This window comes from Entelurus aequoreus, linkage group LG01 (assembly GCF_033978785.1).
Source record: "Entelurus aequoreus isolate RoL-2023_Sb linkage group LG01, RoL_Eaeq_v1.1, whole genome shotgun sequence".
Taxonomy (NCBI): Eukaryota; Metazoa; Chordata; class Actinopteri; order Syngnathiformes; family Syngnathidae; genus Entelurus; species Entelurus aequoreus.
Window position 1 is genome coordinate 31,825,087 of NC_084731.1, and position 15,362 is coordinate 31,840,448.

The 15,362-nt window shown below is 41.7% G+C and overlaps 1 protein-coding gene across 3 annotated transcripts in view; it reads left to right on the forward strand.

Annotated features, from left to right (window-relative positions):
• The first annotated feature begins 1,215 nt into the window (after positions 1-1,215).
• The window catches only part of LOC133650471 (arf-GAP with GTPase, ANK repeat and PH domain-containing protein 1-like), a 75,021-nt gene continuing 60,874 nt past the window's right edge, over positions 1,216-15,362 (forward strand). Inside the window, exons 1-3 of one of the 3 annotated variants that reach the window (XM_062047750.1) lie at positions 1,216-1,549; positions 1,837-2,131; positions 2,222-2,996. In XM_062047750.1, coding sequence (XP_061903734.1) covers positions 1,898-2,131; positions 2,222-2,996 — 1,009 coding nt within the window. In that variant the 5' untranslated portion in view covers positions 1,216-1,549; positions 1,837-1,897. Of the gene's footprint in view, positions 1,550-1,836; positions 2,997-15,362 lie in introns of those variants that run through there. The other 2 variants (XM_062047740.1, XM_062047760.1) reach the window with 2 other exon arrangements.

Genomic DNA, 15,362 nt, shown 5'->3' on the forward strand with positions numbered 1-15,362 from the left:
CCCAGCAGATTTGGTCACATTTTCAGTAGACCCATAATAAATTCATAAAAGAACCAAACTTCATATATGTTTTTTGTGACAAACAAGTATGGGCTCCAATCACTCTATCACAAATAAATAAATAAATAAATAAATAAATGATAAATGGGTTATACTTGTATATTGCTTTTCTACCTTCAAGGTACTCAAAGCGCTTTGACAGTATTTCCACATTCACACATTCACACACTGATGGCGGGAGCTGCCATGCAAGGCGCTAACCAGCAGCCATCAGGAGCAAGGGTGAAGTGTCTTGCCCAAGGACACAACGGACGTGACTAGGATGGTAGGGATTGAACCCCAGTAACCAGCAACCCTCCGATTGCTGGCACGGCCACTCTACCAACTTCGCCACGCCGCCCCTAGCCGCAAATAAGAGTTGTAGAAATGATTGGAAACTCAAGACAGCCATGACATTATGTTCTTTACAAGTTTATGTAAACTTTTGACCACGACTGTTGGATTAAAAGAGTGTAAAGGTGATTAAAGGGTGTTATTTCATGTCTAGAGGGCTCATATAATGTTGAAAAACGTATTTAGAACGTTATGAACATATTATTAATGCTGTAGCTTTGACAATATTTGTTTTATAATTAATGATTCCTACTTTGCGGAAATTCCTTTCTCGCGGCCATGTACACAGCCAATTAACAGCGATAAAGGAGGGACGACTGTCTTTTCGCATTTCAAGGCGCCAATTTTTTCCCTCCTGGTTCATCCATCATCCCAACAGTCTGTACATTGTCGTCTTTCCAGCACGGACATCCGTAGCCTAATTTTCCCCTCTACCTTGAGCATCTTCTCTTTTTTTGCAATGTGAGCAGCCATAAATTGCTTCCGAGAAGAGAGCGGGAGAGAGAGAGACGTCAAGCAACGCAGATGCATTGGCAGGAGGTTTGTGCCCCCCTCCCCTTCCTTCCTCTTGTCTTTTTTGTAGTGTTGGCACAGATTAAAATCTGATGAACGTGAGCAAAGACCACCTTATTGCCACACACACACCCACACAGCTTGTGCTGCAGGATAACGGTAGAGTAACTGGGGTGGGGGGACTGCAAGGCGAGAGGAGGTTAAAAAAAAAAAAAGGAGGAGGTGCTGTGGAGAGCTGGTGGGCTTCCTCGCTCCCTTACAGACACATTTTATTGACTTGCTAATTGGATGAGGCGCTCGGAGGAAGAGGATGCGGTGATCGAGAGGAGCAGGACACAGGCGCACACGAGGAAGCATCGCCAGTTATTTCTCCTCCTTTTTGGGGAGGGGGTGCGCATGCATAACAACAGATGTTTTTTTTCCTTCTTTCTGCCAGCATCACCCGGCAGCGCTTTCTTATGCATGACATTGTCAAATGGAGGCTCCAGCTGCAAGACGCATCGTGACAAGTGAATGACTTCCATTTTTTTCTCCCTCCTGGCTGGCTCCATATTCCTTTTTTTTTTTTTTTACATGATTGGATCGATCGTCCCTTGATTGTCAGCCGAATCTTTCATTTGTGCACCGGTCGACAAATATGACGGTACGGCGCGTACACGATTCAAGAGAAATGCTCTATAGATACTGTATATTGTATTGTTTGTACTGCAGCTAATGCTTAAAAGCTCCTGCCTTTTATGCCGTCTACCTGTCAGATTTGCACAGAAGACAAGGCTCATGAATGAATATGTGTAGTAGCAGCATGGATAGTGGCAAAAAAAAAGGCAGTCTAGACTTGAATAGCCACTGGGTAATGCATTCAAATATATTCCAACATGTTATTCATGTCCTATCCTCCATCCTAAAGAGTCTCTTTCTCCTGTGCTTCAGCCATGACTGAGGTTCTCCTGGTCAGAGAGCAGGTGCTGCTGTGCTGAGCTCTGCTGTCTCGATGAGCAACGCCGACAACCCACAGAAACGCACCACCTACCTCATCTCCCTCACTCTGGTGAAGGTTGAGGCTCTGCCGGAGCAGGAGGATGCAGAGGTGAAGGAGCCCCGTCCAGAGGGGGAAGGGAAGAAGGAGGAGGAGGAGGTGAGAAGAGGCCCCAAAGAGGAGGATGGATGTGTTGGTCCACAAGTTGTGGATAAAGAGAGCGCACAAGTGGAAGAAGAAGTGGAGCAGGTGCAGGTCAAGTATGGCAGCCCTAATGAGAATTGGGGGAAAGCCGAGCGCAGAGACTTAAAAGACGTTGTTCTGCCTGTTAAAAGCAAGGACCCTTCCGTGGTCCACCCAGCGGCGAGGCAAATGGTGAAGGTGTACAGCGGGAGCAGCTTCGAGGCTACCGTCCGCAGAGAGGGCCTTCGCTCCGACGCCTCGCGCCCCAAGACGGAGCTCTACCGCGAGCCTCCCAGGCTCTACCTCAAAGGTGAGAACGGAGCGGAGCTGAGCAACCGCTCGCGCTGCAGCCTCCCGTTTTCCATCCCGCCTCAGGTGAGCCAGCGCCCCGAAGTGCTGATGAGGTCGCACGTGGGGGCCAACTCTGCATGCTGGAGGGACGCCAGAGACGCCAACAGCAGTTTGTATCACTCTGCCAAGACTCTAGAGCGCAGGGAGCAGCCCCCCTTGGTGGCGGCAACGACTCTGGGGCCTTACAGGGCGTCCTGGGCCGACAGCGACGGGAGGGGAACGCTCATTCGTCCTGCGGCTCCCCTCAGTGGAGGCTATTCCGGGATAATGAACAGGGATAACTCTCACGAAGAAAGGTTTAAGGTTTCCCTGGCTGCACCTGCCACCTCCGATGGGAACCGACCTCAGCGGAAAGGAACAAGTCGAACCCTGGACAACAGCGACTTGCACTGCCTCTCTGAGGACGCCAGGAGGGGGAAGGAGGGCCAAGGAGGAACGATCCAGAGAGCTCCTCCACGTGACCGCAAGATGCTCAAGTTCATTAGTGGGATTTTCACCAAAAGTGCAGCTGGGCCACCGAATGTCAGCACTGCATCTGCCCTCTATCCAGCTGTGGAGAGGGGCTCCAGCGAGGAGGAGGGTAAGTTTTGAGAAACATGGCGGGCTCACTGTTAACACACACTTGTGCCTTCTAATTGGCTCACTATTCAAGCAGGCGACGACCGTTATAAAGGCGAGAGGCGGGGATTCGTCACCAGTCATAGTCAATCACAGGACACAAATGACCATCACTACGTCTACATGACCACATATTCCGGTTAAAGGACCCATGACAGTCCAAATGACTGAAATTTCAATAGCAAGTTGTCTTCATGTATTTTTTTCTCCTAAAAAAATACTATAGTAGTCATTTCCCATTATATCAATTAGTTTTATAATAATCCGTAAATAACTAACTGTACTTGTAACGTCTTCCTTTCCATCACCAGACTCGATATGTCGCCCACCTCTTGGTGTGACGTGATCCACAGAACTAGAGTCCATTTTCCGGAATAGGCATGTAAAACTATTATTTTGATCACTTAATTTCGTGTTTTGGTCGCCCTTGTCCGTGATTACTTCAAAACTGATATGGTTAAAGCCCCGCAGTTTTGGTGGATTTTGGCGGCGCCAGTGGACCAAAGTGGTAGTGTTTAGCAAGAAGAAGACCACATTTTCCATCAGGACTCGCGCATATCACGTCAAACTGACACGATGGCTGCTGTAATATTGGCACAAATGTTATGTCTGTAGCAGCATTGGTCTGAAATCCCTCGTCTTTGCGCTCACGCCAACGAATGAAAGCCGAGGCAATGTTGATCCTGACTGTCGTTTTATCCGGGTAAGCTCCGTTTTTCTTTTTAAGTCTCGTCAGACAAAACTTTTCGTGTCTTTGGCTGTTTTGGAGCTTCTGCCGTGATAGCAGTAGGTGCACGTCGGCGTTCGAATAGACTTCCGTGTTTGTAACGAATGGGAAAGGGGGAGTGACGTATGCTGTAAAAAAAAAAAATGTTTAGTTTTTTTTGGGTGGCACCGTCCTCAAAGTCGCTAAGCGATACAGACCCCCTCAGGCCATGACAGACGTGCCATTCAACTAGTTGTAAGTTGATTTATTATCTCAAAAGCTACGAAAATATTTTATGAAGGTTGAAAAGTTACTTGGTGCTGCTTTAAAATTTTGAGTAACATTTAAATATAAAATAATTGCCATTTTCTGGACTCCCTTCTCTTGTTTCTCATCTTCCATAGACACGATAGCTTGTGTTTCCTCATGCTCTTTCAGCATTTCCTCAAGCATCTTGAAAAAAAAAATCAGGAAAAGAGGACACAAAAAAGAATACTAGCGGCATGCCTTCTTTTTCTCTCGTTTTTCAGCACCGGGTCTGCTCTTCTTTCTCTGTTTGGTTCTGACTCAGTCTTTCTCCCCTTGAGGGTTCTCCAAATTTTCAGGATCACATTTGGCTTGAGGTTTTAAATTAATTTCCATCCAAACTCCGATCAAAACCCTTCTTTACCGATGTCAGAATTATTAAAATGACGCTCCTCTCGTTTAGTCCGTCCCATTTTGCACAATTCAATTTGACTTTTCTTCATATTGCCATCAATGTATGCAGGCTGACCCCTCCTTTAGTTGTATTGCTACAATCTGCAACAATACATCTGGCAGACATATTTTATCATTCCTTTAAATTTTGCACGTGATTCGGAATGAAGATGCTAGCAAAACACATACTATGTACTATGAAATGACCTCCAGTCTTCTCTAGGTGTTGTCACCGGGCTGGTGCAGGGGTTAGGAACGCACGCCCACTTTTAGCTTCAAATTGTGGGTGTTCCAAAATGTGATGAAACTTCTTAGCAAACAAGCTTAAAATCACTACTGTGTCATATATAGGTCCAGAACTATGAAATAAGTGCCAATGTTGTCTGTATGAGAGGGGCCCTTTAAGAGTAAAATTGTCTCTAAACAAGATGTTTGCATCCACAAACTATAAGAATATTCTTGCTTACATGTTAATTAGTTTATCCCTAATGTTTTTGTTGAAAGCTGGATACCAAAGACAAAATGCTTGCCTTTATGTTACATTTTGTTGCTTTTGCTGTTTTGCGTCATATGCCACTCAAAACCATTACAGTATTTGTATACATTTTTAATTGTAAGGACAAAACCGGCACCTTTCAGATACTCGTTGAAAAATATTACCTTAAATCTTACGAGGGGTAACAGTACATGTATACATATCAGTTTTGTACAGAGGTCTACAGAATTCCTAAACTGTACACGAAAAGTGAGGGGCAGTAAGTGTTACTGCCAGGCATCTTCTTCGTAACAAATACAGTACAGCCCACTTAGCCTTTAACTAGCGGGATTCATCGCTAGTGATATCATAGTGCCAAGGAGAAGCAAGAGCTAGAAAACCCTCTCGTCGTTAAAGTTGGAAACACTTGGCCCTACCGGTGGATTACATAGACGTACAAAGATAAGTGAAAAGTCGTATGGGTGCCGAACTAAATCGCAATTCCTAAATATTACGATTCTGAATTGATTGAAAATGTCCAAGAATTGATACTTAACAATACTTTTTTTGCCATATCCGCACACACTTGCTGCGCATAATTGTTGAGCAACTAAGAGGAGCTTTTGTAACCTGTAACCTGTTTTGGCAATGTTTTATTATAATTGATGTCTCAAAAATGTGTCCGAAAATCGACTTGAATTATAAATCGATCCTGATTCCAAAAGTCACCACACGACCCGTAATCGAATTCTTAAAATCTTAATAAATGGTGTGTCGTCATTTTTGTGAAAAGATGAAGAAATGATGAAGAAAGGAGCTACTTTATATTATAAATGGCAACAGTGGAGGATAAATGCCCCACAACAAGAGAACACATAGAGAAAAAGAAGGAGCTTATTGACTACGGTGTCCAGCGAAAATATTTTCAGGACTTATGCAGATCTCAAATAAACATCAGCAGGGACCAATATGTAAGGAAAGTTAGTTTCGCATAATATTGGGAAACAAAATGCCAGATAATGTCTCTTAAAAGGTGCTATTTTGGGGTCCTTGTACACACACCATAATAATACCCGTATGTTGAAGCACAATGCGTCTAACTAAGGAGTCGTAATGCTCAGCGTTCAATCAATCGGTGCAGCGTTGTAGCTTATTCTTAGTGAAACATCAACGATTTGGTATTGCTTGCTTGCAGGTACTTGCTTGCGTCATTTATTGAACAGGCGTCAACATGCATTCCACATGTATCTCTTATGTGTGACTGCTATCTACCATGTACCAAATAAAATTGCGTCAAGGTCGGGAAGCACAACTTGAATGAATACATACATAAGGCGCACTGGGTTATAAAGCACACTGTCGATTATTGAGAAAATTAAAGAATTTTAAATGCGCTTTATTGTCCGAAAAATACGGTATTTCTTATAAATAGCAAATTTGATATGTCAATCTTTGTTATAAACTGTTTTCATAATATGCTGTTTAAAGGATAACCTTTAATTCAGCATGACTCCCAAATACTTTGAATCTTGGACTATTTTAAGTATTGTTCCGAGCACATATATACAGTATCTGGATTTACGGTATTTGTTAGGAAAAGTGTATCACAACTGAGTACCGCTGCGGCCCATACGGACCACAGCTGAGAAACACTGAATAATGGTGTCCAACGTGTTTGTTGAATCGATAAACACTTCCCCAACAGCACCACAAGTATCTATATCAAGTTTTATGTCTTCCAAAAAGTAACATAGAGCTGTCTCTGTAGAATATTTTCGAAAACCAAATTGCAGTCGGCTAAGAGTATGTGGGCTGGATTGTGGCGTACTGTAATGTAGTTCTCGTACTCACTACTAAATAAGGATAGGCTATCTATCTATCCTTTACCATCTGAGCAGTGAGCATGCACAATAACCACTGTGTGCATTTTTTCATTTACCCTATTTTCCGGACTATAAGGCGCACTTAAAATCCTTTTTTTCCCTCAAAACTCGACAGTGCGCCTTATAACCCGGTGCGCCTAGTGTACGGAATAAGTCTGGTTTTGCTTACCGACCTCAAAGCAATTTTATTTGGTCCATAGTGTAATGATAAGTGTGACCAGTAGATGGCAGTCAAACATAAGAGATACGTGTAGATTGCACTATGATGGCAATATGAGTCAAGTAAACAACACCAACATTGAATATGTTCCATTGAAAATATAGAACATTACATACGGTGCTCAAAAATCTATCAAAATGTTTTAGTACGACTTTGGTAAGCTATGAAGCCGCACCGCTTGATGTGCTTCAACACACAAGTAATATTATGGTGTGTGTATAAGGTAAGACATATCTGGCGTTTTGTTTCGCAATATTATGCAAAAGCAACTTTTCTTACCTTTTGGTACCTGCTGATCTGTATTTGGAAGCTGCATAAATCCTGAAAAATTGGCTTTGAAGTCTGTGCCAACACCGTAGTCGATAAGCTTCTTCTTTTTCTCTATCTTCTTGTTATGGGACATTCATCCTCCGCTGTTACCATTTCTAATATAAAGTACTGCAAATATCTGTCAGTAAACTCGCCATGAAAGCGCTAAAACATACCGGTATAGTGAGTTTACATTATTCACCCAAGGAACTTTAGTTATTAGAGAGTTTCCGTTGGGACGGTTTTTCACAGGACACATTTCCGGTGTTGTTGAATCCGGATGAGGAGATGCTGCTACGTTATTAATTTACTGTAAGTAAAGTCTGAATGTCATTAAAACAGTTCGCTCCATATTTTGATACTTCTTCCACTCCCGTCCTTGCACGCTACACCGCTACAACAAAGATGACGGGGAGAAGAGGCTGCCGAAGGTGAGCCACGTAAATAAGACCGCCCACAAAACGGCGCATCCGGAAGCGACTGTCAGAAAGCGGTTTGAAGATGGTCTGTAACACATAATCTATGCAACATTTTGACCAAAGAACCACCATTACATGTTATGTAGACCACAAGGAAGTGTTTTCAATTTAGAAAAAAAAAAACATAATATGACTCCTGACTCCTTTAATTCGCCCTATAATCTGGTGTTCCTTAAATATGAAAAAAGATCAAAATAGACCATTCATCGGCAGTGCGATTTATAATCCAGTGCGCCGTGTGGGCCGGAAAATACGTTACATGTTTCTATGACCTAATATTGGGGTTGATACAGGTACAGTATGCACGGGTCCGAATCTTGTTTTCAATAATCACGCCAATTGAGACTCTCCAATTGATGTAACATGTTTTTGGGATGTGGGATTACGCCAGAGAGAACCCACATGCGCACAACGAGAACATGGACACTTCACACAGACCTGTTCCAAAATAGATTCCAACTGATCAGTGGTTAGCACATCTGCTGTGCTAACCACTGATCCACCACGTGAATACGATAGTAGGAAACACATCTGCTATTTGATTGTGTTGACAGTGCCTGAATTTAAATGAGGAATCATTTAGTTTATACTTTACAGTGATTGCATGAGATCAAATATTCATGAACATTGCCAACTCCCGCTTTCATTACGAGCCAAGCTCCCGCGCTTACACCCAGTAAAACCCAAATCAAGTCATAGTTTTAGAGTTGAAGTCAATTTGTAGCTGTTGAAATTGTATTTTCACCTGGACATGATACAAAAGTACTACCTTTATTAAAATAGTATGATCGTTAAGTATTTGGGATAACTCAAAATGACTCGAGTACGGCAACTTAAAATACACAACAATTTGAAAAAAAAATTAAATAATATGCACTATATGAATAGGCAGTCACTCATATCTGGAATAAAATGGAGGGATGCAGCATAGGAAAGAGAAAAACACATCATATGACAAACTTTTCACACAGGGTGATTTGTTGAACAAACTGCTCCTCCAACACAAATAAGTCTTATCTTTCCTGATGAAGCCAATTAGTTTTTTTTCCAAATGTTGGGCATTCTTAGTTAATTGCAGCCGGGTAATGATTAACACTTTCTGTTTAATCCATAGGAACCAACACCTATTTGTGTTTAAAAAATATTGGGGAATATACACACAGAGCAAATCTGACACATACAAACCCTGTTTCCATATGAGTTGGGAAATTGTGTTAGATGTAAATATAAATGGAATACAATGATTTGCAAATCCTTTTCAACCCATATTCAATTGAATGCACTACAAAGACAAGATATTTGATGCTCAAACTCATAAACTTTATTTTTTTTTGCAAATAATAATTAACTTAGAATTTCATGGCTTCAACACGTGCCAAAGTAGTTGGGAAAGGGCATGTTCACCACTGTGTTACATGGCCTTTCCTTTTAACAACACTCAGTAAACGTTTGGGAACTGAGGAGACACATTTTTTAAGCTTCTCAGGTGGAATTATTTCCCATTCTTGCTTGATGTACAGCTTAAGTTGTTCAACAGTCCGGGAGTCTCCATTGTGGTATTTTAGGCTTCATAATGCGCCACACATTTTCAATGGGAGACAGGTCTGGACTACAGGCAGGCCAGTCTAGTACCCACACTCTTTTACTATGAAGCCACGTTAATGTAACACGTGGCTTGGCATTGTCTTGCTGAAATAAGCAGGGGCGTCCATGGTAACGTTGCTTGGATGGCAACATATGTTGCTCCAAAACCTGTATGTCCCTTTCAGCATTAATGGCGCCTTCACAGATGTGTAAGTTACCAATGTCTTGGGCACTAATACACCCCCATACCATCACAGATGCTGGCTTTTGAACTTTGCACCTATAACAATCCTGATGGTTCTTTTCCTCTTTGGTCCGGAGGACACGATGTCCACAGTTTCCAAAAACAATTTGAAATGTGGACTCGTCAGACCACAGAACACTTTTCCACTTTGTATCAGTCCATCTTAGATGAGCTCAGGCCCAGCGAAGCCGACAGCGTTTCTGAGTGTTGTTGATAAACGGTTTTCGCCTTGCATAGGAGAGTTTTAACTTGCACTTACAGATGTAGCGACCAACTGTAGTTACTGACAGTGGGTTTCTGAAGTGTTCCTGAGCCCATGTGGTGATATCCTTTACACACTGATGTCGCTTGTTGATGCAGTACAGCCTGAGGGATGGAAGGTCACGGGCTTAGCTGCTTACGTGCAGTGATTTCTCAAGATACTCTGAACCCTTTGATGATATTACGGACCGTAGATGGTGAAATCCCTAAATTCCTTGCAATAGCTGGTTTAGAAAGGTTTTTCTTAAACTGTTCAACAATTTGGTCACGCATTTGTTGACAAAGTGGTGACCCTCGCCCCATCCTTGTTTGTGAATGACTGAGCATTTCATGGAATCTACTTTTATACCCAATCATGGCACCCACCCGTTCTCAATTTGCTTGTTCACATGTGGGATGTTCCAAATAAGTGTTTGATGAGCATCCCTCAACTTTATCAGTATTTATTGCCACCTTTCCCAACTTCTTTGTCACGTTTTGCTGGCATCAAATTCTAAAGTTATTGATTATTTGCAAAAAAAAAAAAGTTTATCCGTTTGATCATCAAATATGTTGTCTTTGTAGTGTATTCAACTGAATATGGGTTGAAAATGATTTGCAAATCATTGTATTCCGTTTATATTTACATCTAACACAATTTCACAACTCATATGGAAACGGGGTTTGTATAAGACATGTTTTATGTTATTTCTAAGATACAAATTCAAGTCAAACATGTGTAATTATGGCGTTCATGCTAAATGTATTCCTTAATTTGAGACTTTTTAGTACCACAAAAGTACTTTGACATGAACCAAAGAACATATATTTATTCAAAGTAACAGAAATGTATTGAGTGGCTTATTAGTAGTTTTGCTATTGTGCGAATATGTCACGTCAGGCTTTCTCAGTCCTTTTAGTATTTTGCTAGCTTTTTTGTGATTGTTATAAACTGTAATGCCTGATTTTACAGCAGCTTTTTGCAGAAAGTTTCTATAATCGTGGATTTTCATCAATAACACTTGTGAATTTGTAATTTTTTTTTTTGGTAACCTCAAAGCACATGATTGCAACAAAAATGGAAAAACAAACACTGTATTGATGTTTTACTCGTTTAGTATTGCTTATTTTGCTTTAAAATGTGCAAAAATAAAGATAAACATCCAATACAAAAAAGTGCAAAACGAAATATTCTGTAACAACAGTGTAAACATTTCAACAAAAGTGAAAGTATTGCTTATTTGCTAAAATGTGCAAAAATAAAGATAAACATCCAATACAAAAAAGTGCCAATCTAAATATTCTGGATTACTGTAAACATTAAGTATTGCTTTTAAAATGTGCAAAATAAACATCCAGTCCAACACAGTACACAATAACCAATTCTACTCATTCCAGTGAGTGACTAACAGTTGTAATGAAGAAAGGTTAGCATGTCTACTTGCTTTGCTTCTTTTCTTGTTTACAATATTCCCAGCAGCTGAAAATAGGCGCTCAGAAGGGGTCGATGTGGCTGGAACTGAGAGGTAATTAGCCTTCACCTCAAACCAGGACTGCGAGCGAGCTGAGCTGCAGTTTAAGTTTCTAGTAGGTCAACGGGCTCATAGTGATGTTACTAGTAGTTGACTGGGAGGTGTTTATTATCATTTGGGGAGAGTCCGCTGCCTGATGCTCACCTGCTAAACACCTATCTGCTCCACGCTGAAGCGCTGACTACATGCGCTATGAATACGCACTGCTGAATGGCTGATAATGCTTCGTGTGCACCAATCAGATGGTTGTGTGGGTGGGACAATGCTGCGTGTGTACCAATCAGATGGTTGTGTGGGTGGGACAATGCTGCGTGCTGAGACAGAGGCAGAGGAGCAAAGCAACTTGTTAAGACTTTAGCAGCTAAAGTTAGCTTTAGCTTAGAAACTCGTTCGGTACACCCCCGTACCGAACCGAAAGCCCCGTACCGAAACGGTTCAATACAAAACACATACCGTTACACCCCTAGCAGATACAAATGACACATTCATGTTTTTGTGTAATGATGACAACGTATGCTAACGCGGACGATTGACTAGTTGATGGTTGATGGTATTCTTTTCAAATGTTCGTTCATAGCCGTTGTGCTGCTATGATAGGCCATTTCCGCTCGACACAGTGTGCATACAACAACATTATTAGGCCGTGTATTGAAATACTCCCACACTTTTGACGACTTTTGGCGTGCGTTTTTCCCCTCGCTCGCACAGTCTGCTTTGCGCTCCGCCATGACGGTAGTGTGACGTAAATATGCGACGCGTCGACGCACAAAAACGGCGTCGACGTATTTACGTAACCGATGACGTCGACTAGGTCGACGCGTCGTTTCAGCCTTAGTTACATGTTCCTGTTCCTGCTAAATCTACACCAGGGGTGTCCAAAGTGCGGCCCGGGGGCCATTTGCGACCCGCAGCTAATTGTTTACCGGCCCGCCACACATTCTGGAAATACTATTGTAAAAATAAAAAAGAACATTAAAAAAAGTGGAATGAGGGGAAATCTAACGAGAAAGAGTTGCAATGTTGACACAAAAGCTGCCATGCAGGCTGTTTTTTTTTCTTCTGTCTTTCTTTATGTTTCTGTTTTTGCCATTGCTCAAAAAAAAAAAAAAAAGACAAAAAATCCATGTTATAATGAATTATTTTCAGGGATCCAATTACTTCAAATATTTCACTTTAAAATGTTTCACGTGGTAAATATTGCATACCGGTATATTGTGTAGTAGCCATTAATTAAAAATAATAATAATCTGACTTATTTTTAACATTTTAATGACTGAGACCCTTTATGGTCCCCGGGACCCCTAAAGGTAAAATAAATAAAAAAATCCATAAATTTTGTTATGGTTTGAAAATGAAAAATATCAAAATGGCCCCCACATGCTTTAATTTTTCCGTGTGCGGCCCTCAGTGGAAAAAGTTTGGACACCCCTGATCTACACAAAAAACAAACATGGGTTTTGATTAGACAGTGGACGTGCACGCTTGAGCGCCGCTCGGATACAAATTAAGTTGGGAAAATGATGCGAAGTGGCCAAAATGTGTGGGAAATTTGCGGCCATTAGACAAATGGTGCGTAATTTGCGGGGCATGGTTGAATTTGTGTAAATTGGTGTGAAATCTCGGTGGAACTGCTTTCTGTAGCAATTTCAAGGCTAAAGTTTGTTAGCAATATCGATAGCATTAGCAACATTTCCCCAGGTGGTTTTGTATGAATAAATAAAAAAATATATACTGTAGTAGGAACAGTTGAATTGTAATATTTAATACCCTATTAAAGTATTAAAATTGTTAAATAGCTTTAAAAGTGACCTTTAAAGGCATAAAATAATATTTTAGAAATGAGCTAGCTTACCTGACACACTACCATTTTGGAGGCCAGCCATCCCTTGAGATATGAGTCATGTGACGGTCACATGACAACCACTCCAAAATGTTTCTAGCAGTCACTTGGGGACTTAATGAGTTCAAGTCAATTTATCACAAAGCTAAGCGGGACCCATATTAGGACATTTAGGACATGGCTTCTCATGGGTTGAAAGCCTTAAAGGAGAACTGCACTTTTTTTGGAATTTTGCCCTGTTGTTCACAATCATTATGAGAGACGTGACAATGGATGTGATTTTTTAAAAATTTGTATGGATTCTAAATATTAAAAATATGCGATCAAAAGTCTGCTGACAATGGAGCTGATGGGAACCACTCAATTCTGCCTATAAAGCCCTAAAATAAACTTCCAAACACCTCCATTAGAGTTTTATATACATGATGTAAGTATATATGTAATGTAGTAACAGGCACATTTATAATAACAATTAATATTTACGTATTTGGATCATTTTAATCATGCGCAGCGCATTAATTTAAAAAATGCATCACAACGTTTGTTTTTGTTTTTTCTTAGAGATGTCAGATAATATCGGGCTGCCGATATTATCGGCCGATAAATGCTTTAAAATGTAATATCGGAAATTATCGGTATCTGTTTCAAAAAGTAAAATGTATGACTTTTTAAAACGCCGCTTTACGGAGTGGTACACGGACGTAGGGAAAAGTACAGAGCGCCAATACTTCCTTTGTGTGCCGGCCCATTCACATAATATCTATGGCTTTTCACACACACAAGTGAATGCAACGCATACTTGGTCAACAGCCATACAGGTCACACTGAGGGTGGTCATATAAACAACTTTAACACTGTTACAAATATGCGCCACATTGTGAACCCACACCAAACAAGAATGACAAACACATTTCGGGAGAACATCCGCACTGTAACACAACATAAACACAACAGAACAAATACCCAGAACCCTTTGCAGCACTAACTCTTCCGGGACTCTACAATATACACCCCCCGCCACCCCCTACCCCCGCCCCCCACCTCAACCCCGCCCACCTCAACCTCCTCATGCTCTCTCAGGGAGAGCTTGTCCCAAATTCCAAGCTTCTGTTTTGAGGCATGTTATAAAAAAACAATGCACTTTGTGACTTCAATAATAAATATGGCAGTGCCATGTTGGCATTTTTTTCCATAACTTGAGTTGATTTATTTTGGAAAACCTTGTTACATTGTTTAATGCATCCAGCGGGGCATCACAACAAAATTAGGCATAATAATGTGTTAATTCCACGACTGTATATATCGGTATCGGTTGATATCGGAATCTGTAATTAAGAGTTGGACAATATCGGAATATCGGATATCGGCAAAAAAGCCATTGTCGGACATCTCTAGTTTTTCTTCATCACTGAATATTACTCACAGCAGACTATGAGAGCCATCCATCCATCCATTTTCTACCGCTTGTCCCTTTCGGGATCGCGGGGGGTGCTGGAGCCTATCTCAGCTGCATTCGGGCGGAAGGCGGTGTACACCCTGGACGAGTCGCCACTTCATCGCAGACTATAAGAGCCAACAAACATAATACAGCCACTTACTGTACAAAGTCTGCTGTCATTAGAATGCAGACTGCTGGGATGTTCATAAATTCCCATTTAGATGAAGAGTTTCTCCCTCGTGAAAAAAGGGGATGGGGGGATCACACGTTTTTTTGTGGCTTTGTCGCCAGTTACAGGTCCTAAATGGCTGTCAAAGTGTCTCAACGTCCATCCATCCATCCATTTTCTACCGCTTGTCCCTTTCGGGGTCGCGGTGGGTGCTGGGGCCTATCTCAGCTGCATTTGGGCGGAAGGCGGGATACACCCTGGACAAGTCGCCACCTCATCACAGGGCCAACACAGATAGACAGACAACATTCACACTCACATTCACACACTAGGGCCAATTTTTTAGTGTTGCCAATCAACCTATCCCCAGGTGCATGTTTTTGGAGGTGGGAGGAAGCCGGAGTACCGGAGGGAACCCACGCAGTCACGGGGAGAACATGCAAACTCCACACAGAAAGATCCCGAGCCCGGGATTGAACTCAGGACATTCGAATTGTGAGGAACATGCAC